Genomic DNA, 27863 nt, shown 5'->3' with positions numbered 1-27863 from the left:
GGTTCGACTGTAGGCAGTTTATTGGGAGATGGTCCCAGGAAGCACAGCTGGGGAGAGAAGGAGGCAGGGTGAGGGAGTCAGCCAATGAAGGGCATGTATCAAGCAGAGTGCTGCTGCGGGAAACTGAGCTCAGTCCCACTGGGGAGCCCAGGGAAACCACGTAGAACACGACGGAAGCAGCCTTCAGTGTGAAGAGGTGAATGCAGAGGGGATCTAGGTGGCACCAGATCCCCTGCTGGGTAGGTGGGTGTGGTGGACATGGTGATAAGCCTCCCAGGGCCCCTTCAGGAAGGATGGACAGCTTTCCAGCTGCTGCAGTTCCTGGCAGCAAACAGTCTTGGGGGCAAATCTTTTCGGGTTGTCTCAGCTGAAGAACGGTGCCTTGCCTGAGGTCACATCCTCTTTCTGGGTGGCCCACATCTAATGACTGGTCAATGAGGGAGTAGAAAGGCCTCAGCCTTCACCCCAATTTGGGTCAAATCTGGCTCCCCTGTGGGTTCAGGACTGCATCGCAGCCTGACCACTCCCTCTGCCCAGATCTGCCCCCCTCTCCACCCTTCTACAAACGTTATCCCAAGAGAAGCCCCTCATAGCCATCCCACAAGCTCATCTCCTTCTTGGGTGCGCAGCCCATGCAGCATGTGTGTGTGCATACACGCACAGCTGTGTCCTAGAAGTAGGTGCACACATGGATATGGGATGTGCATAACCCGCCTCCCCCAAGGCCCTTCATGCAAGTGACCTAGAGTCCAGGCCAGTCCCTGTGCTGGCCCAGGCAGGCTCCTGGGGTCTCAGGTCCAAGAGGATATTGGAGATTTGGGCTGAGCTGGGGTGTGAGGCAAGCAGAGATGGCTTCCTCTCCACATTGCCTGGGAGCAGCTCCTGGGATGGAAGATATGGCAAACCCAAGAGCAGGCGGCAGGGGTGTGGACTCCTTGGCCCCTCATACCCTAGATCCACCTTTGGTAGCTCCAGGCAGCTCCATGGAGCCTCAGTCACTGTGGCTCACATCTCTTTCTCCCTGACCTCCAAGGCTCTTGAGCCTAGAATGGCTTTTTTTTTTTTTTTTTTTTTTTTTTTTTTTTCCAGCATAGATCTTGCTTTGGCTTGCCAAGAGCAAGCCAAATGCAGGCCATCACCCTATAGCCAGGATACTCCAAGCAAAGAAGTCCTGGGACGGTGCACTCTGGCCACTGCTCCTCCTAAGGCCCATACGTGGGCTTGTCCTCTCTGGAGGCTGCCAGGGGTCAGAGCAGCAGACAGTAATGAGGTCAGTCTTGGAGAAGAATGGGATTCAGGCAAAGGTGGGGCAGGTAGCACAGCAAGAGACCTCGAGGGCACCAGGTGTTACAGAAATGTTTATTACAAGGATAAATCAGTACAATAATGAGACCTTAAAACTGCTGTGATGCAGGAGTAGAGGGCTGGGCAGTGCCCAAGGCAGGGGAGGACAGCGGGGCAAGGGAGGGTCAGTGGTGGAGCCACAGCCCTGGGCTCTGGATGGGGCACGGGAATGACCAGGTTCTCACATCATGCACAGCAGGGGCCTGTAGCGAGTCCAGACCGGCCTGCCCTCCCAGTGCGCTGCCCCGCTGCCTGCCTGGATATCTCTAAAATTCTGGGTGTGCCCTAGTGCCTGAGGGTGTTGAGAGTGGCTCTGAACAGGGTTATCAGTGAAGATGCCCCGGGGTAACCAGTTACCCACCACTGATCCCCTAGCATTCAGAGATGGGAAAACATCATCGGTCTTTGAGAGGCAGGCCTGACGTTCCTCCTTGAATTGGCAGAACCCTTAGAATGGCTGCAGCTTGGCTCCAGCCCGGATGTTCCAGGAAGAATCCAAACAGCCTGGAAGCTCCCCATGGAAGGCTCCTACCACATCCCTGCCCACAAATACGAAGAGTTATATGAACAAATCCCTTAGATGAATTCTATTCATCCTAGGCTTTGTTCAAGGGACACCTCCTCCAGGAAGCTTTCCTAAGCACTGCTGACTACTCAGCAGGCCATTCCTTCCCTGAGCCCCTTCCCTTATCTATATTCACTACTCCCTAGGATCTCTCCTTGCTGCATTTTCTGCAGGGCTGGACCTAGGGCCCTGCATTCATGGCTGGTGAGCTGATGGCACTCTCTGGGTCTAGTCTATTTGTGATGGCACCAGCTCATGGCCCCCAGGCAAAGCCCAGAAAAGAATGATGGGGGCGGGAAGTGGGGGTACAGTAGGAAGACTCATGTAGTCCAGCAATATTGCGGGACCCTCTAGTCTCCATCATTGCAACTGCCTTTTGCACCCGCATAAAGAAGCTCCAAGAACCTGGCCTTGGTTCAGAGCTTATATACCGAGGCTCCTCTTCCCCATCTCGTCCGCAGTGCCTTACAAGCCCACAGGGCAGATCAGCACCCTCTAGAATCAGAAACAGCAAGAGGCCCCCTTGCCCCCATCTATTTCCTTCCTAGCCTGCTGAGGTCTGGGCATGATGGGGCCAAGTGGAGTCGGGGGAAGCTCAGGCTGTCCCCAGGCGAAGATCCCTATGGACCGAAAGGATTGGAACAAGTCCCTTTGTTCCCTGGGCACCCTTCTTCCTCCCTGTAACCTCCTGCTCTTGCTCTATGGGGAGGTTGGCAGGGTGGGCGGTGGGCTGGCTGCATGGCAGGAGATCCTCTAGGGAATGGGCAGAATGGACTGAGCAAGGCCCTGCTGGGATGGCCTGGTGGGCAGTCCTGCCTTCTGCTTCCCATCTGCAGCCTGGGTTAGACAGTGGTGCCCCGGGCCCTGCTCTGGGGCTGGGAGCACTGGGCAAGCAGAAGTGAAGACGGAGCTCTGCAGGCTGCAGAATGGGGGTGCCCCCCTCAGCAAGTCACTCTCACAGGATCATCTTCGGGGGCCGGGCCTTTCCACAGGGTCTGCAACCCCAAGCCCCACTGCTGCCTCAGGTGGGCAGGGGAGTCAGGATGCAGGCCCTACTGGCTACTAGCCATGGCCATTCTGGGACATGTAAGCTGCCAGAGCCACCACCACGGCCACGTAGAGACCAGCCCCCACGGCGATGGCGAGTGTGGCTAGGAAGAGGGCCCGGCGGGAGGTGGTGCTGGCCAGGCGGAAGTCCCCTTTGGAGATGGCCTTGCTGGTCTAGAGGAAGAGAGATGCTGATGAACAGAGTGTCCTCACACCCAGCAAAACAGCCCAGCCTGCCAGGCCCCTGACCCCATCCCGCAGCCAGGATGCCAAGCCCTCCAGTAGAGGGACGCGTCAGAGAAGAAACCCTGGGTCCCAGGTTCTCTTACCCCCTGGGAAAAGTAGAAGGCAGCAATGCCCAGTGGCCAGAAGCAGCAGAGCATGGAGAAGAGAGTAAGGCCCAGGTGGTCCCTGGGAGGCAGCGTGAGGAAGTTGTCTTCACTTTCACTCTCTGTTGAAGTGGCATCGCTCTGCAAAACAGTGGGGTTTGGTGACCAGGCCCAGGATCAGCCCAGCCCCATCAGGCTGGCAAGAGGTTTTAAAAAAGGCAATGTGCCGGGCGCAGTGGCTCAAGCCTGTGGTCCCAGCACTTTGGGAGGCCGAGGCGGGCGGATCACGAGGTCAAGAGATCGAGACCATCCTGGTCAACATGGTGAAACCCCGTCTCTACTAAAATACAAAAAATCAGCTGGGCTTGGTGGTGCGTGCCTGTAATCCCAGCTACTCAGGAGGCTGAGGCAGGAGAATTGCCTGAACCCAGGAGGCGGAGGTTGCAGTGAGCCGAGATCGTGCCATTGCACTCCAGCCTGGGTAAACAAGAGCGAAACTCCGTCTCAAAAAAAAAAAAAAAAAAAAAAAGGCAATGCCCAGTGGACAGTGACATGGAACAACAGGCAGTCTCTTCTGCTGCAGGTCGGGGTGTAGGCTGGCCTTGGCACTCTCTATGAAAAGCCTTGACAACAGCACAACAATTCCACTTTTAGGAATTTATCACAAGGAAAGAAGGCAAGTATTTATGTCCAGGGTTGTTCATCATAGGACAGCAACTGTGAAAGATTGGAAACACTCTCATCGGCCAGGAGCAGTGGCTCATGCCTGTAATCACAGCGCTTTGGGAAGCTGAGGTGGGTGGATCACCTGAGGTCAGGAGTTCGAGACCAGCCTGGCCAACATGATGAAAGCCCCTCTCTACTAAAAATGCAAAAATTAGTGGGGCGTGGTGGTGGGTGCCTATAATCCCAGCTACTTGGGAGGCTGAGGCAGGAGAAATCAAATGAACCTGGGAGGTGGAGGGTGCAGTGAGCCGAGATCGTGCCACTGCACTCCAGCTTAGGCAACAGAGTGAGACCCTGTCTCAAAAGAAAAAAAAAGAAACATTCTCAATGACCAATGACCAGGAAACTGTGTTAATAAATGATGGAAGAACTCACAACGGAAGACCATGTAAACATTAAAAATCACCTTGCGGGAAAACATTAAATTACGTGGAGCAATACTAAAATATGTTGCTTAGAGAAATACAATCAGATTATAAAACTGTACGGCAAGATTTCTTCTGGGGAGTGGGCTGGGGACAAAATGTGAATAAGAGACACAAGCATCTACCAAAATGTTATTTTTGAGTGCAATGAGTTTGAATTATTTATATAATTAAGAGAACAAGAACAACAAGTGCTATTGAACAACGAAATAGTCAACTCAAGCTACTGTTTCCTCAAAGCATGGGCTGCACGTGTATCCCAAGTCCTTTTCTTTGGTAGCATACAGATTCCTGGGCCCCAGCCCAGGGCTATTAAATCTCAGTATCTGGCGATGGGGCTCTGGGAACTTGCATTGTAGTTATTTATTTATTTTTATTTTTATTGTTTTGAGTCAGGGTCTTGCTCTATCACCCAGGCTAAAATGCAGTGGTGCAATCATGGCTCACTGCAGCCTCAATTTCCCGGGCTCAAGCCATCCTCCCACTTCAGCCTCCCACATAGCTGGGACCACAGGCACACGCCACCATGCCTGGCTAATTAAAAAAATTTTTTTGTAGAGTTGGGGTCTCCCTAAGTGACTCAGGCTGGAAGCTGCATTTTAACCTCATGCACTCACCTCCTCTTCGTCCTGGTCGTCCTCCTGGCCCCGCAGCTCCTCTTGTACCCCATAGGACACAGTCTGGATGGTGACATTCTCTGCAGCTTGACCAGGTCCGGTGGGCTGCTCTGTGGGCCCCTCCTGCGGTTCCCTGTCCTCTGTGAAGCTGGTCTCACAGCTGCCTGGCCTGGGCTCCTTGACCTTGTCTCTCCCCAGGAGGCAGCTGGGCCGATACCAGGCCTCCACAGCCAGCTGCAAGGACCCTGGGTCCAGGAGCTGATGGGCTCTAGCAGGGCCAGCGCCGCCTAGGAGGTAGGAGTAGAGCTTTTCCTGGCAGGACCAGCTGGGTGGGGCCTCTGGGTAGGGATAGGGGCCATGGAGGTGGGCAGGGTTCCTGGGCAGCAGCGGGTTCTGTAGTTCACTCAGACTCTCCATGGTTCTGGGGGCAGCTGCTGGGGACGGGAGCCTGGGCCAGCCGAGCAGTCCTCAGAGAGCCTGTCGGAAAGGCAAGACAGATAAGCACTGAGGCCAGGGCACTAGAGGCAGGACCTAAAGTGGTGAAGAGCATGGGCCCTGCTGTCTGACTTGGCTCAAACCCTGCCTTTGTCCTTTGCAAGATGCGGGACCTGGAACTGGCTACTTCACTTCTCACAGCCTCTGCTTCTTTGTTTGTGGATTGGGGCTGGCAGTGGTGCTTACCCCACACAATTGGCTTAGACACTTGTCTGTTCAACACATATTTATTGAGCATCAGCTATATGCCAGGCACTGTTCCGGATGTTTGGGATACCATGGTGAGAAAGATGAGAAGCAGGGAAGGGAGCAGATGCATGCTTTGTCTTCACAAAGCTTCCAGTGTGGTGGAGACAAGCGTAAAATCACGTCTCTGACCTGAAGAAGTACAGCAGGTCCATGTAAGCATGGACGGAGCTGACACAGAGACCCAGGGAAGGCCTTGGAGCTGAGATTGGAAGAGTGTGGGTCAACGAGGTGAAGGGGATAGGGACACGTTTCATGCAGAGGGAAGAATGTGTGCAAAGAGCTGGTGGTTGGATACAGGGTGGTAGGCATGAGAGCCTAGAAGAAGGCAGGTGTGGTGCAGGGCACAGGGAGGTGTGAGATGGGGTGTGAGGGCCAGACCGTGCAGCCCTACTGGAGTCTAAGCGGGGGTGATAGGGTGGGATCTGGGTCCTGAAGCCTTCCCCATGGCTGTGTGTGGGGAATGGGTGGAGAGGGCTAGACCGACTGACCCCGTTAGGGGGCCTTTGCTATGGCTGCAGGCAAGCAAAGATAACTGGGGCTCCATGGTGGTGTAGATGGAGGAAAGGGAACGGATCCTAGGAAATATTGACAGGACTCAGTGGCAGGTGGGATTTGGGGTTGAGAGAGGATTCATTCCAGGGTCGAATGGGGGTATGCTGAGCCCAGAGCTCGGCGCACGGCCTGTGCTCGCAGCTGTCAGCTCTTACTGAGGGAGGATGCTTGCCCCAGCAAGTCTTAGAGGAATGTACCTTGGTAACCTCCCCCTAAGGTGATCTGGGACTTTGAGAAGTTCCCACAGGATCTAAAGTGGGGCCTGCTGGGTGCTGAGGTCTGGACCCGCACATCCCAGCTGGGAGTATGGAAACACCCAGGACTTCCTGTAGCACCTGGGAAGCCACAGACCTCCACACATGCTGGGGTGTGGCAGGTGCAAGTGCAGTATGGAGAGCAGGGAGGGGCAGGCTAGGGGCTCTGGGGCCTCCTGCTGTCCCCTCCTTGGCCTGTCATGAAGCTGGTGATGGGGCTGTGTCTTGCCTGGATTTCTAATCTGAAGATTGCAGATTCAGTCCTGGCCTTGATGCCTTGGGCAGACGTTGGTGCCCTCTGAGTTTCCTTATCTGTAAAACGTGGATGGTAATAGGGATTACCATCCACACATCCCCACAAAGTTGTTTTGTGGAGCCAAAGAGATGGCTGGGATGAGAATGTGTTGTAGATTTTGAGGGCATGTGACCACTGTAAGCCGTATGGGTTTGGAAGTCAGGTACACTGGGATTCCATGCCTGGTCCACTCTCTATTAGCTTTCTGATGTGGCCCCTCAATTTCCCCAATGAGTGACTGCATGCAATGGCCACTGATGTCAATCAATTATAGCACTAACATTCCATGATCCTGTGCCCCTAAGGAGCTCCACAGAAGTGAAGTCTCACCCTCTTCCCCCTTTTGAGGGCTGGGGGTAGGTGAACACATGCAGAGCTTAGTGAGAGGCACAGTCATCTCCTTCCCTACCATAGTCCCCCTGAGCAAGTTGAGGAAGGCAAAGAAAAGCAAGACATCAGTTTTCCAGATGGGCAGCAGAGCCACGGATTCACCTCCAGATTCCTGACTGCCCTGGTACTGCCCCAGTCCCGGCCCTGCCCCTCCACCTCTGCCCATCTTGCCCACCCTCTGAGAGTGGAAGACATGAGCCCCAAAGGTCCTCCAGCCTCTTTCCCAGCTGACTGTAATGTATGTCCCTTCCACCTGCAGCCTCGAGTCAGGCACACTGTACTGTGCTGTCACCATCCAGGCAGGCTGAGGTATGCAGGGGCCTTGGGGTCCGCAGAGCAGATGACTAAATTCGACTCGCCCCTGCCCTTCACTTTGCCTCACCAGGAGGACTGCCCTCATGTCTGATCTCTCCAGGAGGGATGGGAAGATACCTGAAGACCATAGGGCCATTTGGAGGGCACTTGTTCAAAGCTGGCAAGGGCAGCTGAATCCCAGTTCATCCCCCTCTTCCCCCATCACTGCTCCTGTCAGACTCTTGTGGTCAAAGTACACCCAGCTGAGCCGCCACAATCCCAGCCACATCAGTCTTTCTCGGCTTTCCTCCTCCCTTGCACTCGGATGGTGCCTTTGAGCAGGGCTCCTCGGCACTTCCTGCACAAAGATATATGGTCCTGGCTTTACACAATCTGAAAAACTGGAAGCCACTTAAACGTCCAGCAATTGGAGACAAGTTAAATAAATTATGGTGCACAATATGGCGGTATGAGGCCTTTGAACAGATTTACAAAGAGTAATGACGTGAGAAAATGCTCATTGCAGATTCGATGAGAGAGAAGAAAAGAAAATGGTAAGTGCATGTAATCTCAACTCCGCCAAAATGTCAAGAGTGATTATCTCCAGGGGTGGGAGCACAGGTGCTTTTCATTTTCTTTCTTATACTCTGTTTTTTTTTCTGTTTTCCACATTTTTTTTTTTTTTTTTTTTTTACAATGAGCATGTACTACTTTTAAACCAGAAAAAAAATTAAGTGCATAGATTTCTTCTGAGCCAAATTATCTAAAATCAGTTCCAAACCTCCTTAGGCTGAGGGGTTCTTTCTAGGTTTGGAGGCTGAGCACAGCATTAAAGCCTGCTCCCACATACACTCACAAACACACACTCACACCCACACACACACCTCTGCTTCCATAAAGCAACCCGAGTTAGCAGCAGCTGCACCTGCTCACAGTCCAGCTGAGGGTCACGGTTCTCCATACAGCTCATGCTCACCCCATATCCTACTAGGCCCACATGGGGAGTTCAAAGACATGATCCTGGAGGTCCAGCACAGAGTTCTGACCAGGAGGAAGGAGTGGCAGGTCCCCAGACACAGCCTTCCTGCCCTTGGCTTGGCCTGGCCTTTCAGCCTGTTTGTTCCTTGGGTCTGTCTCTCCCTGTTCATTGGAGTAAGGGACCAGCACTCAGAGCAGAGCAATTATCATCGCCACTGTTGTGACTTGGTCTTCCTGGATGGTGCGTGCCTTCCAGACCCTGTGGTTACCGGAGTACCTGTGGGCGAGTGTGCCCGTGTGTGTGTGTATGCATGCGTGTGTGTACTCTGTTCCAGAGAAAAGATATGAGAGGGTCTGGAATTCTGAAGCTAAGATTGCTTCAAATTGTGCAATTGGGGCTGTGTGTCTGGGACCCACAAGAGGAGGGGGTAGAAGGTGACCCTGACACCACAGCACCCAGATTGTCCTTTTCTGAGCTGAGAACTTAGCTGGGCTGGAAAGTTTCCCACTCCCTGATTTGAGGATGGAGCGCACACTGCCACCTTCTAGGTCAGGGGCAGGAATCCGCTGGAGTCCAATTACAGCCTCCTGCTGAGTCCAATTGCACTAGAGTCCAATCATGCAGTGTGACATTGGTTCACTTATCTGTCAAATGTATGAGAGATTTAGGAGGAGTTGATTTTTAACAACTCAGCTCAATATGACCCTGGATTTTATTGGGAGAAGAAGAATAACTACACTTATTGAGCCTTTTACCGTGTGCCGGGAACTGTTCTAAATGCTCGTGTTGAATTGATATTCCTAGTGGGAGAATAAGAACAGGAGAGAGGGTTTCTTTTTTCAGCTGGGGCAAACTAAGTCATGTCATGCTAAACTACCAATAATAGCTAGAAAAGCAATGTGTGTGGGGTGGGGAATATGAAGGCTTCAAGGATTCACCAAGGGAGTAAGAACTGGAGGGTCAGAATGCCAAGATCCCAGAGGACAGAGAAACACAGGGAGGCCAGCCTGGCAGCTGGCACCGCATTCCCTTTGAGGCCTTTCCTGATTCCTAAGGAGCAGCTTAGAGGCTGCCCTTCCAGAAGCCTCAGGGCTGGGGGAGAAAAATGGGAAGTCAGGGCCTGTTAGGAGGAGAGCCCCCAGTAGACATCCTGGTTTTCAATTTGGACCTTGTTAAGGCTACACACCGGAAGTTGGAGAAAACCAGAAACAAACCAGCCCTCGCAGCACTGAAACCAGGCTTTGAATCAGCTCCACTCCTCTTTGGATGAAGGCTATCCGCACACAGCCCAGCTGCCTGCCAGAAGTGAAAGTTGTCTCAGGGCTGTGCTTCTCAAACTTCAGCATGTCTCGGCATCACAGGGAAGATTTGTTAAACCTGGACTGCTGGATTTTACCTTCATGGTTTATGATTCTGGGGTGGGGCCTAGGGATTTGCATTTCTAACAAGTTCCCAGGTAATATTGATGCTGCTGGTTGAGGGACCCACACTTGAAGAGCCACTGCTCTGATAGTCACTGAAAAATGAGTAAAAAAATGTATAACCACTATGGGGAATATTAAAGAATAAAAATATGGCCAGGCACGGTGGCTCACACCTGTAATCCAAGCACTTTGGAGGCCAAGGCGGGCGGATCACCTGAGGTAGGGAGTTCAAGACCAGCCTGACCAACATGGTGAAACTCCATCTTTAAAAAATAAATAAATAAAAATAAAAATACTTTTTTCTTTGAGACAGGGTCTTGCTCTGTTTCCCAGACTGGAGTGCAGTACCATGATCCCAGCTCACTGCAGCCTCGACTTCCTGGGCTCAAGTGATTCTCCTATCTCAACCTCCCAGGTAGCTGGGACTACAGGCATGTACCACCACGCCCAGCTAATTTTTTGTATTCTTTATAGAGACAGGGTTTTGCCATGTTTCCCAGGCTGTTCTCGAATTTCTGGGCTCAAGTAGCCCTCCCACCTTGGCCTTCCAAAGTAGAATTAGAGATGTGAGCCACTGCACCTGGCCGAAATAATAAAAACACTTGATTTATCCAAAAGAAGGCAAGAAAAAAATAGAAAAAGTAGCCAGGTGTGGTGGTTCATGCCTGTAATCTTAACACTTTGGAAGGCCGAGGTGGGTGGATCACCTGAGGTCCGGAGTTCAAGACCAGCCTGGCCATCATGGTGAAACCCCATCTTTAAAAAAGAAAAAAAATAGAAAAGGAATAGGTGAGACAAATAGGAAATAAATAGTTGAGATGTTAGGCTTATAACCAACTATATCAGCAATTACAATGAATGTAAATGGAATAAAATTGTCCATAAAAAGACAAAGACAGTCATATAGTGTTTTATTCTACTTACATGAAATACTAGGGGGAGAGAAGGGCATTGTTTGGGAAGGGGCCCGAGGACTTCTAGGAATGTCAGAATTGCCAGATATGATGGCTCACACCTGTAATCCCAGCACTTTGGGAGGCTGAGGTGGGTGGATCATGAGGTCAGGAGATTAAGACCATCCTGGCCAACATGGTGATACCACATCTCTACTAAAATACAAAAAAAGAATTAGCCAGGTGTAGTGGTACGAGCCTGTAGTCCCAGCTACCTGGGAGGCTGAGGCAGGGGAAACACTTGAACCTAGGAGATGGAGATTGCAGTGAGCCAAGATTGCGCCATTGCACTCCAGCCTGGGCTACTGAGACTCTGTCTCAGAAAAAAAAAAAAAAAAAAAAAAAAAAAAAAGGAATGTCAGAACTGTTGAACTGTTCTCTTTTTCACTGTATCTATTTTATTTTAGAATTTTTAATTTATCGATTCCTTTATATATTTTTTCCACATGTTCTAATGTTCTATCTTTTGGTTGTGGTAGTGATTATAAGATTGTATATATTTCACAAAACGAATTTAATTGAATTGTACACTTAAAATTTCGTAAATTTTGTCATGTATATTATATCTCAAGGGTGAATTTAAAAAGACAAAGAGTCTAGGTGTGGTAGCTTACACCTGTAATCTTAGCATTTTGGGAGGCCGAGGTAGGTGGATCACTCGAGCCTAGGAGTTCAAGACAAGCCGTTGCAACACAGTGAAACCCCATCTCTACAAAAAATTAAAAAACCAGTCAGGCATGGTGGTGCACACCTGTAGTCCCAGTTACTTGGGAGGCTAAGGTGGGAGGATTGCTTGAGGCCAGGAGGTTCAAGGCTGCAGTGAGCCATGATTGCGCCACTGTACTCCAGCCTGGGCAACAGAGCAAGACGTTGTCTCCTAACAAAACAAAACAAACAAAAAGGATAGACTGGATTTAAAAAAATATGCTGCAAATAAGCACTAATGAAACTGAAATGTGAAAATCCAAAAAGGTTAGAGTAAAAGAATGGAATAATAATAATAACACCCCATGCTTGCTAAGTTCTTACTGTGCTCCAGGCACCATTCTAAATGCCATGTATCATGTCATTTAATCCTTAGAGTAGCCCTTTGAAGTCTATGTCATCATCATCTCCATTTTACAGGTAAAGACACTGAGGCATAAGAAAGTTGTAGGTACCCACAGCACACAACTGGTGAGTGGGGAGCTGGATATGAACCTCAGAAGTCTGACATCAGAGTCATGGTACCCTAATGCCACTATGTATCAGCTACCACTATTGGGTGCTCGTTTTGTTCTGAACACCATACCAAGTGCTTCAAATGGGTTATCTCATTTAATCCATCCTCTTTTTTTTTTTTTGAGATGGAGTTTCGCTCTTGTTACCCAGGCTGGAGTACAATGGCGCGATCTTGGCTCACCGCAACCTCCGCCACCTGGGTTCAGGCAATTCTCCTGCCTCAGCCTCCTGAGTAGCTGGGATTACAGGCACGCGCCACCATGCCCAGCTAATGTTTTGTATTTTTAGTATAGACGGGGTTTCACCACGTTGACCAGGATGGTCTCGATCTCTCGACCTCGTGATCCGCCCGCCTCAGCCTCCCAAAGTGCTGGGATTACAGGCTTGAGCCACCGCGCCCGGCTAATCCATCCTCTTTTAACGTGTGGGAAAGCTGGGGCTTAGAGAAATTAAGTCGGTTTTCTGAGATCACACAGCTAGACAGTGGCAGAGCTCCGTTTGACCCAAGTCTATCTGACCAGAGTGTGTACTTCTAGCCACTAAACAGACGCGGGGATGGGAGGACAGAGGTCCTGGCAAATGAGATAAAAGGGCTGGCCTGAACGGGGCCATGTTCTGCAGGATTTGCTGTAGGGCTGAGACCTCGAGGGGGTTTGCTGTGTGCACTGCCTGGTGGGCTCTGACCTGATTGGAGGGAGGCATCGTGGACACTGTTAAGAGAGGCCGAAAGGACAGGGTGATGTGTGTGACCAGGAGTTAACTTACACCCTAGGATAGAGTCAGCTTTTATCAGAACCCTGTAAAATGGTAACAGCTGCTATTTATTGCATCCTCCCAAGAGGTGTTCCAGGTATTTTATCTCAAAACTTTACAACAACAAACCGGTTGAAGCCGGTTATTATTGTTTCCCATTGTTTAGATGAAGAAACCGAGGCTCAGAACTTGCCCAAGATTAAACAGTGACAGAGACTGGATTTGACCCAGGTTTGATTTAGTCCAAAGCCTGGGCTCTGACTTACCACTCCTTTCAGGCATATCTGTATATGGAGGGTTGTGATAAGTGGTAGGGGTGACAGTGGTGAGAGTTGATCTTGAATGGGTTAAAACCAGAGTCCTCAGTGACAGGAATGAGAAGTGGAAGCGTTAAAAAAAGATTAAGATTAAGCTATTGTTGCTGCCATGCAGGCAGTCAGTGGGGTACCTGGGGGTATGTGGCTCCTAGCGCTGCATTAAAAATCTTAAAAAAAAAAAAAAAAGATTAAGAGATTTAGGGTGATTTGGCAGCCCAGGGGTGCTACCTAGATAACCCCAAGGTCTGGATTCAAATAAATACCGAGACTTTGTGAAGAAGTTGAGATACTGACCACAATCTCTCCGTGCAACAAGAGAGATTGCTTTTAAACTGAGAGATAAAAGCCAGAACTTCCTAAGTGGGGAGAAGATTAAATGTAAATGATTAAAATCCAGGGAAAAGGTGAAATCTTTAAGAACAGGCGCTAGACCATCCTCTAATCAGATCATATATAAACTGTTCTGTAAACTGTGAAGTGTTGTGACTCTGGTGGCTGTTTGTTGATGGCTTGGCGCTGGATTTGAAGATTTCTGGCTGGTGATAAGCGAGAGAGCCACCAAGCCAGCTTGGAGTCATTAGCTGCAGCTTGCTGCATTTGAGAATAAAGGGAGAAAGAGCCAGGGGTGGGGAGGGGGGCAAGGTTGGCAGAGTCAAAGAAAATGGAGAACTTAGCTTTCTTTGTTTCAGTTTGCCTCCTCAGCAAGCCTAACACAATTGATTATCCTTTCTCTCGCCTCTGTCTCCAACTGCTCCTAATTCCTGATCCTTCCTAACAGCGCTTAAATGTATTGTAGTCTCCCTCGCTTAAAAAATAAAATCATTGCCGGGCACAGTAGCTCATGCCTGTAATCCCAGCACTTTGGGAGGCTGAGATGGGTGGATCACGAGGTCAGGAGATAGAGATCATTCTGGCCAACATGTTGAAACCCTGCCTTTACTAAAAATACAACAATTAGCTGGGTGTGGTGGCACGTGCCTATAATCCCAGCTACTCAGGAGGCTGAGGCAGGAAAATCACTTGAACCAGGGAGTCGGAGGTTGCAGCGAGATGAGAACGAGCCACTGCACTCCAGCCTGGCGATAGAGCTAGACTCTGTCTCAAAATACATACACACACGCACACATACATACATACATACATACAATCATTGTGATGATTGTAAAACCTGGCTGCAAATAATTTGACTCTCTTCCTAGGAAGAGTTAGAGGCCTATGCCCCTCCTCCATAATCTGGGTGGGCTTGCAACTGCTTCAACCACAGAGCACAGCAAAAGTGATGCTATGTGACTTCTGAGGCCAAGCCATAAAAGGCCATCTTTCACCTTGCTCACTGGAACACTCGTTCCTGGAATCTTCAGCCATTCTGTAAGTAGTTGGATGACTCTGAGCCCGCCATGCTGGAAAGGTGATATGTGTATAGATGCTCCTGTCCATGGAACCTGCTGAACCCAGCCTCCTCGTCATCCCCAAGATACCTGACATTGTGAATGAAGCCATTCTGGGTTCTTTAAACCAGCTCATCTGTCACCAGGTGACCTCTGTTAATGCCATACAGAGTGGAATGATCACATAGCTAAACCCTGCCGGCATTTCTGACCCTCCAACGTGGTGAAGTACAATAAAATGTCCGTTGTTTTAAGCCACTAGGTTTTGGGGTAGTTAGGCAGCAACAGATCACTGGCACATCCTTCCCCAGTGCCATTCCCCCTTTCAACTCCTGTCCCCGTCTCTCCTTCACTTCCCATCTCCGTTTCTCAGAAGCTCTACTCACTTCAGGATGCTCTAGCTCTCAGCTCAAAGGTCACTTCCTTAGAGAGGGATCCCAACATCCTCAGTCTAGATTTTGCCTCCCTGGTTATCTGCTCTTCACGGCTCCATGCTCCTTGCCTCAAAGTGCTTATCACAGTCCCTATTTATATATGTGTGATTCATTCATTAGTGTCTTTCTCCTTCACCAGACTGTGAGCTCCAGCGGGGTGGAAACGGTCTGTCTTGCTCATTCCTGCATCCCCTTGCGTGGCATATACTATGCACTCAATAGACAGTGGATCTCATGAATGAATGAGTGAATTAGTGAATGGGTGAGCTAGGTGTACTGAGACTCTCTGGGAATAAAATACTTTCCAGGATTTGGGTAGATGAAACACATCTGGCTGAGGCACATTTGGTTCTGCACAATAACCATTTCTCGAACAATTACTTCAGGCCAGTTATTGGGTTGCAAAAATAAACCAGGAGTGGCACCTGCTGTAAGGAAGGGTGGGAAACATAGACTAGCAAATACAAAGTTTCAGTAGATGGAGTAAGTTGTGTTAGCAGCACACAGAATGCTATGGGTGCATTGATAGGGGACCTCTACCTTGGGATGGCAGCGAAGTTGATGGTGAGAACTGGAAAATACAGTTTTCTCTACTAAAAATACAAAATTACCCAGGCATGGTGGCATGCGCCTGTAATCCAAGCTACTTGGAGGCTGAGAAAGGAGAATCACTTGAACCCAGGAGGCAGAGGTTACAGTGAGCTCATGCCACCCCACTCCAGCCTGTGTGACAGAGCAAGACGCTGTATCAAAAAAAAAAAAAAAAAAAAAAATCCTCTGAAACATCGGCAGAGGTTCACAAACAAACAAGCAAAAACAGAAATGAAGGCAGAAGAAGAGGATGAGGACCTGAAACTGATCTGTAGCAGAATTGAATAAGAGGAAGAGTCAGATCTAAAGGGTAGCTAGGAGGCTAAATGAACAGGAATCTGCAGTTCGCTAGAAGTGAGGAAGAGGAAAATGATAAAAGTGACTTCCAGGTTTCTGATTTTGTCAACAAAATAGAAGGCCATGCAACCACTTGAGACAGAAAACCTAGGGAGAGGCTGCTGGTAGCCTGAGCACAAATGACCACCTCTTTTGCTTCTTAAGTTTCTGTTTAAATGTCAGGATGTGTATATTTTAAAAGAATAAAATCATAATAAATGTGGAAAACAAGGATTACATCAGTAGGCCAGGAATTCCTGGAGATAAAGGGCAGATGAGATTCCTTGGTGAAGAAATCAGTGTAGAGAAACCTGTAGCCCCAAACACTGGAGGTAAGAACAACTTCTATTCAGAAGAAAGGCCTATTGGGGAAACAAACTTATCCAAGTTCAGAGGAAATTCATAGCAGCTGCCTGTTCTAGTCAATGCCTTCCTTCATTCCTAAGTATAAATGGACAACAAAAGATAATGAAAAAACAGCTACCGGAAAATGAAAGAGAAGGATTAAATAATTGAATAGAACAAGTGACTCAACAGATCCCAAATCATTCAAGTTACAGAAAAATACTTTGAAAAAACTGTTGAATTCATACCCTCAGGCAGATATAAGAGAACACTGCATCTATAAAACAAGAACATACTGCTATGAAAAAGGAGCAATTTAAGAACATGAGCATTTTGGAAATAATCGCCAAAATTTTCAAAAATTCAATGAAAAGACTGGATAATAGAATAGACATAGATAAAGTTAAAAAACCTTTCAATGTAAAGGAAAAAGTTAGTGAAATTCTCTAAGAAATAGAGCAAAAAGACAGAATGATGAAACATGTAAAAGACAGGTAAGAGACATGGAGAGCCCCAGGAGGTCTGATATCAATCTAATAGGAGTTTCAGAAAGATCCAACAGAAAGACTAGAAGAGAAAAATAATAATTAAAGAAGCAGAGGCCAGGAGCAGTGGCTCATGCCTATAGTCCCAGCACTTTGGGAGGCCAAGGTGAGTGGATCACCTGAGGTCAAGAATTCAAGACCAGCCTGCCCAACATGGTAAAACCTTGTCTCTACTAAAAATACAAAAAAAAATTAGGTGGGTGTGGTGGCGCACACCTGTAGTCCCAGCTACTTGGGGAGGCTGAGGCAGGAGAATCGCTTGAACCCGGGAGGCAGAGGTTGCAGTTGCAGTGAGCCAAGATGGCTCCACTGCACTCCAGCCTTGGAGACAGAGGGAGACTCCATCCCAGAGGGAACCCAGAAAAGACAATACAACGGGATGTATTCTTGGCTCCCATGGGAGGTTTCTTAGTTTCTGTATTCCAGGGAGAATCAATTGCCCCCTTTTTACCCCCTGCCACCCTGGGCTCCCATGGGCTGGACTGGCCTCTCCTTCAAAGCATAATCCACCTGCCTGGGAGATGGGCTTGTGGCTGACAAGGGTGAAAATTGCTGACAGGATTAGGATGGTAGCTCTGCTACTCAGATTAGTCCATTTTCAGGTGGAAATCAAAAATTTTTTTCTCACTGAAACAACCTGTCTCTCTACTGAAGCAGCTCATTCCCAACCATTTAGAAGCAAACAGCACATCTAATGGCGGAAGATAACACACCTAATGGAGTGTTTCAGCCTCGGGCCCCACTCCCTGCTTGGTTTGCTTGCCAGGTGATGGGGGCGGGGGGCAGCTGCAGGGAGGAAGGAGGAGAGAGAATAAGGGGGGAGTTAAGAGAAATGAGGGGGGTGAAGATTGGTCTTTAGTGTCACCTGGCTTGCAGCAGAGGGGACCTTGACCCATACGGGATGCCAGCTGAGTTCCTGAGAAGGGAAAAGAATTGGAAAATGCAGAACGTTTAGAGAACTGGGATGTTCTTTCTCCCAGAGTGAAGGCTGTTCCTCCTGCTTCTGTCTCCCTGGAGTGGTGTACTTTGGAGCTGGAAGCCCCTCTAGGGTGCACAGAAGAATTGGCTTTTGGACTTGAAGGTAACTAATGATTAGAAATATCTCTGAATATTCTCTGCTTTTGCCATTTTGTGTGTATCATGCAGGGGAAGAGACCTGTATGTGTGTATTTCAATGTTTTACTCTCTCTTCACACACAAACACACACACACACACACACACACACACACACACACACTTCTTTTTTTTCCTTTTTCTTCCTTTTTTTTTTAAGACAGAGTCTCCCTCTGTCACTCAGGCTGGAGTGCAATGGCATGGTCTCGGCTCACTGCAGCCTCCGCCTCCCAGGCTGAAGCGATTCGTGCCTCAGCCTCCCGAGTAGTTGGGATTACATGACTGGCTACTTTTTGTATTTTTAGTAGAGATGGGATTTCGCCATGTTGGTCAGGCTGGTCTCGAACTCTTGACCTCAAGTAATCCAGCCACCTTGGCCTCCCAAAGTGCTGGAATTACAGAGTGAGCCGCCGCACCGGGCCACACAATTTCTTTCTTTCTTTTTTTTTTTTTGAGACGGAGTTTCGCTCTTGTTACCCAGGCTGGAGTGCAATGGCACGATCTCGGCTCACTGCAACCTCCACCTCCTGGATTCAGGCAATTCTCCTGCCTCAGCCTCCTGAGTAGCTGGGATTATAGGCACGCACCACCATGCCCAACTAATTTTTTGTATTTTTAGTAGAGACAGGGTTTCACCATGTTGACCAGGATGATCTCAATCTCTTGACCTCGTGATCCACCCGCCTCGGCCTCCCAAAGTGCTGGCTTGAGCCACCGCGCCCGGCCCACACAATTTCTTAATGACCATGTTGCGTTTATTCTTCCTCTTTCTCAGTTCTGCCAACCCCTGCCCCCAAGATCACCCAATCATGTGCCATGTACCAGGGTTGATCCCTTCTTTCCTTTGAGATCTTGTAGAGGGGCCAGGAATAAAAGCCTCAGCAAGGAGGGAACGAGGGGAACACAAGAAGCAGCCAATGGGTCGTTTTCCCTGGTCAAGAGAGGAGCCAGATGTCATCTGCCTGGGTGACCAGAGATAACCCATGCCCTGACAGCTCTGGGAGTGGGGTGTCCACCCAAACAGCTGCAGAATGAATGTCAGTGTATTGTCCTCACCCCAGTAGCAGGCCAGCTCCCCCGCAGATCAGCCTTGCAGAAAAGAAAGCACCTCGCTAGCTTGCTGTTGCTGCTGCCGCCGCCACTTTATTATGAGGGTTAGTGACTGTCCATTAACTCCTGAGAGCTGATTCTTGCCAGTGCTGCACCAACAGCTGGGAGCCAGAAAGCGATGACGTGAGGAGGGGGGACTTGTCCCCCACCCTAGCTAGACACTCACAGAGTAATTCGGGGAGGTCACCGGCATGGCTTACTCAGCTCTACCAAAATGCCAATTAGCTAAGGTTTTTCTGAGCTTTGGCTGGGCCTGCCACAGTTGAGAGAAATTATTATCAGAGAAACTCATTTTGTTATGTATATGTATCACACATATAAATTCTCTGTAGGGATGGATCTTTCCTGCCTGTGCCCTCCTCTGGTCTTCCTAGGAGGGAGATCACAGCCAGGCAGGTCCGTGGTAGGAGATGGCCAAGGGTGGGGTCCCTGGTCCTTACTCACAAGAGATGGTGTTGGTGGTGGCGGCAGGGATGATGGGGTGGTGGTTCCCCGCCTCTTGGTTTGGAGGCAGGAGCCCCTCTCAGCTCAGTCACTCTGAGTCACACTCATGGCTTTCCCAGAGAAACAAAAAGAGAGGGGGTTCTTAAGGAAACATCAGAAATATAAATGGCTTTTTCTGGTTCCTATTGCTCCCTTTCACTTAATTCATAAAATCCAGTTCATTACTAAAAGGTTGTTAAGTTGTCAAACCATGTTGATAAAGCTGACATCCTGTATTCAAGCAGAACTGAGGGGTTTATGGGCTTAGGACAGCCTCAGAGAGCCCTACAGAATATCAGGGCTTGAAATCTTAAGTCATCTAGCCCAACTCTCTTCTTTTACAGATGAGAAAAATGAACCCCCAGAGGAGAATGGACCTGCCTTAGATAGAGGCAGATCTGTGACCAAAACACAGGGCTTCTGACCTCTGGTTAAGTGCTTTTATTCTGATACATTTTAACATTTCATTCCCTCATTTTACACCCGATTACTGAGTCCTTACTATCTTCCTAGTGCTGTTGGGGAGGGGGTTGTGGAGGGAGGCAAAGAGATGAAAACAACACAGTTCCTGCCTTCAAGAAGCTGTTTCCCTGGATCCGTGGTTCTTAGGGAGAAAAAATTAAAACCTGTGAGTCAGACTCTCACCTTGTATTATCTCCTATAGGTGATGGTGGAAGAGGAGAAGAAGGCAGGGCACACTTTTGTCTCCTAAAGATTTTTAAGTTAGGTTTCACTGATTCTGGGACCCCAGGGCAGCCAGGGACAAAGGGAGAAATGGCCAGGTTGGAAGAAGAGGGGGTAGGGGTGACAATAATCAGGTCATTGCCAGCAGGCCTGGCTAGGGGTTGGGAACAGTGACAGCAGTTCACACTGATATGGAGATGTACAGGTGGCAAGCCTCCAATCAGGTGCATTGTTTTTCAGTGGGTTCCAAGACAGTTCCCTGAGGTGGGCAGAGCAGTGACCTTATTCCCACTCTAGGGGTGAGGATAATGAGGTTGAGAGAGCTTCAGGAACTAGCCAAAGCCAGTAAACTGCCAGCATCCAGCCAGGAACTCCTACTCTAGTGCTCTTTCTATCCCTGGGGGTGGGGAAGTTGTGCTGGGTTACAGGGTGGGGGTAAAGCAGTAGAAAGCAGTGGTCAGCCACAAGTATAGGCCAAGTCTTTCTCCATGCAGTTTTATTTTGATCGATGCATTCTGCTAGTCATAGAGAACTCTGCTCTGAAGAACTAGAAGCACTTTGCAGGCCAGAATGAGCTCATTCAGCACACTCTTGCCAGAATGAGAGAGAACTCCAAATGGAGGCTCTGTCTAGGGTCGCCAGCACATAATAGAAAACAGGACCCAGGTTCCCCGACTCTTTGCCCTCATGCGCCAAGAGATGCGATGCAAATCTGGCCTGCTTCTCTGAGAGTCAAGAGTGTCAGAGGAAAAAAAAATACTGAGATATCTTCCAGGATCTTCTTCCTTCCCTGAAGAAATGGGTTAATCCATCCTAAGGGGCCTTGGCCCAAGAGCCATTTCCAGGGCAGAGAAATCTCAGAGCAGGGGGTACCACAGCCACTCCAGTCACCCTGGTGAACAGGTTTGGGTGCGAGAAAAGGGCAGCTTAGTGAAGCCTGCTCAGATTTTCTTGGTGTCGCAAAACCTTGGTGGGGACTGGGGTACCAGGGAGTCTGAGGCTCTAATCAGTATTTCTTGCGGCCAGTAGGCAGGGTGTCTAGGAGCTGCCTGAGGTCAGGGTCAAGGCCTGGTGTTGTGGGGTCATGGTGCCCAGGAACCTGTCTCAGGGCCCTCCTAGCACCCTCAGCCTGAGGGGTGAGGGGTAGGGATGGACGAGGTGGGAGACTCTGCGGAGCGCAAGGTGCGGCCAGCAGAGTCAGATCCCCCAGCCCTGAGAGGGCTCCCGTGCCCTCCCCAGCTCACTCCCGGCTCCGCGCCTAGCTCTGCGCTCCAGCTGCACCCCAAGACCGCCCCTTACCTGTCCCGCCGCGGACGGTTCCGCCTCCTCCGCGGGGCTCGGGGGCTCGGCATGGGCCAGTGAGCGACGGCGCCCCCGCCTCGCGGTCGCGGTCGCGGTTGCAGTGGAACTCCCGAGAGGGCTCCCCAGCTCCCGGCCCCGCGTCCCAGAGCCGCCGCCGCTTCAGCACCGCGGACAGCTCCCGCCGGCCGCCCGCCGCCGCCGCCCGCCCCGCCCCGCGCGGTCCCGGGAGCCCCACATCCTGGCCGGGCCCCGCCGCCGCCGCCGCCGCCGCCGCGCAGCCCTCCGCCCGGCCCGAGGCGGCTCTGCGCCGACTTGGGAGAGCAGCGAGGAGGATCCCCCTCCTCCCCGCTTCCCGCCGCCGCTGCCTCCCTCTAGCTTCTGTGCTCCGTGCTCGCTTCCACGATCCGGAATCAGCCCACCAGGCACTCCGGACCCGGCTCCGGGGCGGGGCGGGGCGGGAAGTCGGGGGAGCCCAGAGGAGGCGGCGAAGCGAGGGGCGCGCAGCTGGAACCCGCATACCCGCTTCCTGGAGCCGAGCCCTCTTTCCCAGCCTTCTCTTCCCTCCTCCCGCGCACCCCAGAGCGATGGGAGGCCCTTGGGCTTCTTGAAGCATTTTGGAGCTCCTAGGCTCCCAAGCCAGCCCTGAGTTTTTAACATTGATCTGTCCTAAAAAGAAAAACAAACAGCATTTATTGAGCACCTACTATATAGCAGACATCACGCCGGCTAATGTGTTTCATCAACATACGCTCATTTAATTTTCTTAACAACTCTATTAGGCAATATAATCCCCTCCCCTACTTTCCCCTTCCCTGCCCAGTCCCCACACCCAACCCCCTCCAATTTTGCAGACGAGGACGCTGGGCTCACAGGGATGAAATCTCTCATGATTTAGAGACACAGTGCTGTGCTGGGAAGTGCACAGGTTTTAAATCCCATGGACCTAAATTTTGGTCCTAATTTTGCACTTGCTGTATAACCTTGAACAAATTGCTTAACCTCTTAAAGCCTCAGGTTTCTCATGGATAAAATGAGGAGTCATATGAGGACAAAATGAAATGACACATGTGACACATTGGCACTCGGGCCCTCAGTGAGTGAGTGTTCCCCTGAGTTTTCCCAGCAAGAGTCCTGAGATCTGAATGCAGGCCTTTTGGCTGCTTTGTCTTCACCCCGTGCTGCTCTTTACCTCCACCTCAGTTTTCTTCTTTCTTTCTTTCTTTCTTTCTTTTTTTTTTTCTTTTAGCATGGGGATGCTCTATCTTGAGTGTTACCAGTAGATGAGCCTATTCTTCAAGCCTTCGCGAGGTCTTGAGTCTCACCAAAGTCCCAAGAGGTCAGGAGGAGAGAGTATTCTCATTTTCTGAAGGTAAGTGTAGGTCTGCAAAGTAAACCCTAGAGCAGGCTGCAGCTGGGGCTGGAAGGCACAAAGAACCAGGGTCGGGCAGCGGGATTCCATTAGCATCCATTAGCCTCCTAGCACCTAGCTGAGGATGCTACAGCACAAGGCATGGTGGGCTCCAGGACCGCCTCACTCCCACAGGATGTGGGCATCAGGCACAGTTCGGCATAGCTCCTGGAGTGCAGAGTAGGAGTCAGGAGGAAGTCCACATCGTGGGACTTGGTTCTTCTTCCCTTCAAGGCAGGACAGAGAACTCCCTCATCCTGTGGTCCGTCTCAGGGCTGGCATTGATGTTTAACTTGTTGGGTGCTAAATATATTATTGTTCTTCCTGCCCCTGCCTCATTAGTGGATAATGCATTAATAAGCCCCCTGAGGCCAGGAAGGCTTTCGGACCACTCCTCTGAGGCCCACACAGCATCTTCACGGACACCCTCCTCAACACACAAGACATACAGATACACACGAGACATTGTCTTTGGTGTCTGGGCACCCTCCTGTGTCTTTGCTGTCTCTGGCCTTCCTCTCACAGGGGCTTATGGCCCCCTACTCGGCCTTGGCCTCCCTCTGCTTCTCCCCTCCCTACCCTGGCTTTGCTCCATGCCTGGGCTGCATACCGAAATACTAATTGAAAGGATAATAAAAAAGCCAGTGAAGCAAAAGCCGCATATAAATTCTAAATACTAATGTTGATAATTATACACTGCTGCCTGGAGGGAAAATTCAAAGAGAGGCTGTTGGTGTTGTGTCAAGGGCCCTGGCCTGGTGCCAGGAGACCCAGGTTCTAGTCTTGCCTTTGTCATTAATTGGCTGTGTGACCTTAGGCAGTCACCTCATCTTCCTGGGCCTTTGCTTTCTTAGAATTCAGTAGCTTTGAAGAAACTGTAAGTGCAGTCAGTAATGTTTGATGCTTGTGACAGAGAACAGTGGGTAATGCAGTGATCAGAATTTCTTCAGGGAAATTCTTTACCTCTCACCAGGTATACGGGTGGCTCAGGGACTGAAGAATCTATAACCATGCAAAGTTTCCATTCTTTTTCCATTCCCTCTCTTAATCCCTCCCTTCCTTTTTCCATCAAGCATTTCCTGCTTTGTAATGAAAATCAACCCCTCTGTTAGACACCACGAATGGAAAGTATAAACTATTATCCAGGCTTTTGAAGGAGCTGCGGTGGAGGGTGATGAGATCAATAGACATGTCGGCCAGCAATTTCAACACATAAATGCTGTCATGGAGTAAGTGAAGAGTGCCAGAGAAGGAAACAGCTTGCCCTGCGTGGGAAAGTCCCAGGAGACTTCCTGGAGAAGGTCTGAGTTTTATTAAAGGAGGAGACAGTCACCAGGCAGGCCATGGGAGGAGGGGATTGTTGGTAGGAAGGCCGGAGTGAAGAGCAGAGCCTGGAGAACTGACGAGGAAGCTCCACTAGAGCCCAGGCAAGAGGTGGTGAGAACTTGAGCAACGCAGAGTCAGCAGGATGGGAGTAGGGAAGGGATTTAAGACACTGCTGGGTGAGAACAGAGAGGAGATTGGTTGTGGGGAAGAGAGCAAGGCCTCAAGGGTAACGCTGGGAACTCCTGCTTCTGGGAAGCTGATGCTTTTTACCAGAGGGCATCAGGAGGGGAGCTAACTGCTTATCCCGGGTAATGCTGCTGAGTGCTATAGCCCTTCAGTTTCTAGGTACTGTCGCTCTCTCTCTTTAAAGTTTTATTTTCCCTTTGGTTCCTAGAAATTTTTATTTATTTTTTATTTTTTTGAGATGGAGTCTTGCTCTGTTGCCTAGGTGGAGTGCAGTGGCGTGGTCTCGGCTCACCATAACCTCCGCTTCCTGGGTTCCAGTGATTCTCCCACTTCAGCCTTCGAATAGCTGGCATTACAGGGCCTACCACCATGCTTGGCTAATTTTTTTTTGTACTTTGAGTAGAGTCAGGGTTTCACCATGTTGGTCAGGCTGGTTTCGAACTCCTGACCATGTGATCCGCCAGCCTCAGCCTCCTAATGGGTTGGGATTACAGGCTTGAGCCACTGCACTCAGCCTTGGTTCCTAGAAAATTTTCTTAAGCCAAAAAGTCTCCTCCCATCTTACCTTGATTATCTTAATGGAAAAGGAAAAGGCTCAGGCTTGGGTCAGGAGAGCTGAGTGGGGCAGGGCAGCCCTGGAAGCTCACCCGGAGGCAGCAGGCATCCTTGCTGGGACCAGGGTGAGGACCACAGGTAAGGGACAGAGTAGGCACTGGCTGAAAACCTGGAAGGAGATGCCCTCGGGTCCTCTTCTCCTCCCACCTCTCTGACATTCCGCAAGTGAAATCCAACACAGGAGGGTTCTGTTTTAGTTGGAGTCAGCTCCAGATGCTAATCTCTTCCCACCTGGGGACTTCCCTTCGTTAGCTTTTTCATGCAGAATCTCTTAGTTCTTTTTACAAGGGGTTGATTGCCTCACAGTGTTCCCAGGGGAATGTAAATCAGCACCAAGCATAGAGAGATCTGCCCCACTACTACTTCAATAGGCCATGCATTGGAAGAGATGCTCCCTATAATAAGAGGACAGGCGAGCCCCACCCCTGGCCTAGTGACCCCTCTACCTCGGAGTTGAGCTCATGCCCAAGGCCATATGGCTGTGACCCACAAAGCCCTGGCTAAAGGAGGATTGTCCTGCAAAGGACAGGGACAGGTGGGCCTTTGGACTGCCCATTAGCCAAATCCTGCTCTCATGGATATGGCTCCAGAATGACATAGTTCCAAGGAAGGGTGCATATATGGCTGTAAGCAAATAGCAGAAATAAATTCTTGACTCTTAATGCAAGCGAGAACCCTGGAAACCCTCAATGCTTCTGAGTCAGGCCCTTTGGTTAGAGGCAGACCCCCAGCAGTGGAATCTAGAGTTGTCTGTCTTTTAAACTTCCCGTCTGGGGGGCTTTGGAAGTACATTACCACAGCTGCTCACTTCTCCCCATAGGAGATTGCAAAACTGAAGATCAAGCCATTTCTTTAGAAACACACTGATTCATGCCAAGGAAAGAAGATGATGAGAGTTCTAAGCACCAGTCCCGCTCAATTCTCTGCTCTCCTGCTAGGCACAAACTCACTTAAGCCTGGGGAGGAGAGTGGGTGAGTTACTGCAAATTTGAGAGGCAGGACCAGAGCATGAGGTGGAGGAACCCAGCCACCACAGACTACACAGCTCTGAACTCCGGCAGCTGTAACTCTGGCATCCACAGGCTGCTCGGGCATGGGAGCATTTGCACCCTGGCAGAGAAACCTGCACTCTTGGCACTTTCCCACTTTGCTGGAGCAAGGATGAGTGAGTGTGTATGTGTGAGAGGTTGGGAGTGCTGGGGTGGGGCTTATCAACAGTGGCAAGCAGATGGCAGGCAGCGTTTTTTCACCTAATATGGTGACAAAATGAAAATGAGTGGAAGAATAAGCATTCCTTTTTTTTTTTTTTTTTTTTTTTTTTGAGTCAGAGTCTCACTCTGTTACCTAGGCTGGAGTGCAATGGCGTGATCTCACTGCAACCTCTGCCCCCTGGGTTCAAGCAATTCTCCCGCCTCAGCCTCCTGAGTAGCTGGGATTATAGGTGCCTGCCACCATGTCCAGCTAAGTTTTGTGTTTTTAGTAGAGACAAGGTTTCATCAGGTTGGCCAGGCTGATCTCAAACTCCTGACCTCATGATCTACTTGCCTCGGCCTCCCAAAGTGTTGGGATTATAGGCGTGAACTGCCATGCCAGGCTATTTAATTTTATTCTTATAAACATGTATCATTCCCAGTTTATGCATGAGGAAAACTAGAAGCTAAGTAACCAGAGAAGCTAAGTAACTTCCAACTTGGAAAAAATAGAGATCAATACCAAGCCAAAAGAAAAAAACAAAATCGATGCATGATCTTGCCTTCTTCCTGGCCTTGAAGCAAGAGTCAGTGTGATGAGGCTGGTGGATTTGCAGGAGGAGGCTTTCTTTGCCTTCACCCTGAACTGGGGCAGTGCAGAATGGGCTCCAAGCTCCTACAAAGCCCTGACTGGAACCCTTTAAAGAGCTAAGGTCTAGGACTCAGGACTGCTCCCATCTTTGTGCATGTGTATATTTGTGTGTGTGTCTGTGTGTAAGGTAGGGTGTGTTTGCCCCAAGAATGGCTTTCTGAGCTAGGAAAGGAGAGCCTTTCTCTCTCTGTGTAAAGGGAAGAACTTTCCCTGTGTCTTCCTGAGGGTCTGGGGCAGCAGGGCACTGGAAGGCAAAAGGTTATTGGTATTAAGAAAACATCCCTGGAGAAGCCGGAGAACTTGTTATGCTCTTTGGTCCAGGACATGAAAAAAGAGTCCATTTTGAGTGCCTGTTTTGTATTAAACATTTTCATCTTTTAATCCTCAAAATAATTCAATAAAGTTGTTTTTAATCAAGGCTCATGGGAGTTAAATTAATATACTAGATTCATACACTCAACAAATGACTAGCAAGATTTACAGCCAGGTCTGTGTGACGCCAAAGCTGGTATTTTCCCCACTCTTTACCCCAGCAACCTTACTCATCTGCATCATTGTCCAAGGAATTGTGACATTTAATGAGACAGCAGAAAAAGAAACAAGAGGAAACAACCTGAAAACGTATAAGGAGACTCTCTGGACATGCGTGCCCCTCGGGTGGAATTGGAAAGAGGCAAAGCCCCGAATTCTCTGCTGGGTCAGGAACCTGTACTTGCCAAACTCAAAGGCTGAGCCCCTTACTATGCTTTGTTCATTTCTCTTTTGTTTGATTTTAATTTTTCTGATGTTCCCTTTGAAGATAGCAGCCTAATTCAGCTGGGTTAACAGGACCCAAAAGGAAATGGGTGAGGGAGGGAGAAGCACTGGGAATACCACCCTGGGGGCCAGCAGGGTCTGCAAGCAGAGGGGAAAGTGAAAAAAAATG

At 49.7% G+C, this 27863-nt stretch overlaps 1 protein-coding gene across 1 annotated transcript; it reads right to left on the bottom strand.

Annotated features, from left to right (window-relative positions):
• Window positions 1-1352: 1352 nt before the first annotated feature.
• Window positions 1353-21710, bottom strand: SYNDIG1L (synapse differentiation inducing 1 like). Its single transcript, XM_003924540.3, has 4 exons — window positions 21559-21710; window positions 5054-5530; window positions 3286-3426; window positions 1353-3130 (listed from the first exon to the last, which is right to left on the bottom strand). Exons 2-4 carry the CDS (start codon window positions 5468-5470, stop codon window positions 2972-2974), a joined length of 717 nt encoding a protein of 238 aa, XP_003924589.1. The 5' UTR covers window positions 5471-5530; window positions 21559-21710; the 3' UTR covers window positions 1353-2971.
• Window positions 21711-27863: the final 6153 nt, after the last annotated feature.

Source organism: Saimiri boliviensis, chromosome 2 (genome assembly GCF_048565385.1).
Source record: "Saimiri boliviensis isolate mSaiBol1 chromosome 2, mSaiBol1.pri, whole genome shotgun sequence".
Taxonomy (NCBI): Eukaryota; Metazoa; Chordata; class Mammalia; order Primates; family Cebidae; genus Saimiri; species Saimiri boliviensis.
The sequence above is the reverse complement of the archived record's forward strand: the minus strand, read 5'-3'. Positions and strand labels throughout refer to the sequence as shown.

Excerpts from the sequence above, each read along its gene's own strand:
- SYNDIG1L (XM_003924540.3), bottom strand. The coding sequence starts at position 5,470 with ATGGAGAGTCTGAGTGAACTACAGAACCCGCTGCTGCCCAGGAACCCT. Across the intron at positions 3,427-5,053 it reads ACGACCAGGACGAAGAGGAG|AGCGATGCCACTTCAACAGA; the intron begins GTGAGTGCATGA and ends ACTGTTTTGCAG. Across the intron at positions 3,131-3,285 it reads CCTTCTACTTTTCCCAGGGG|ACCAGCAAGGCCATCTCCAA; the intron begins GTAAGAGAACCT and ends CTCTTCCTCTAG.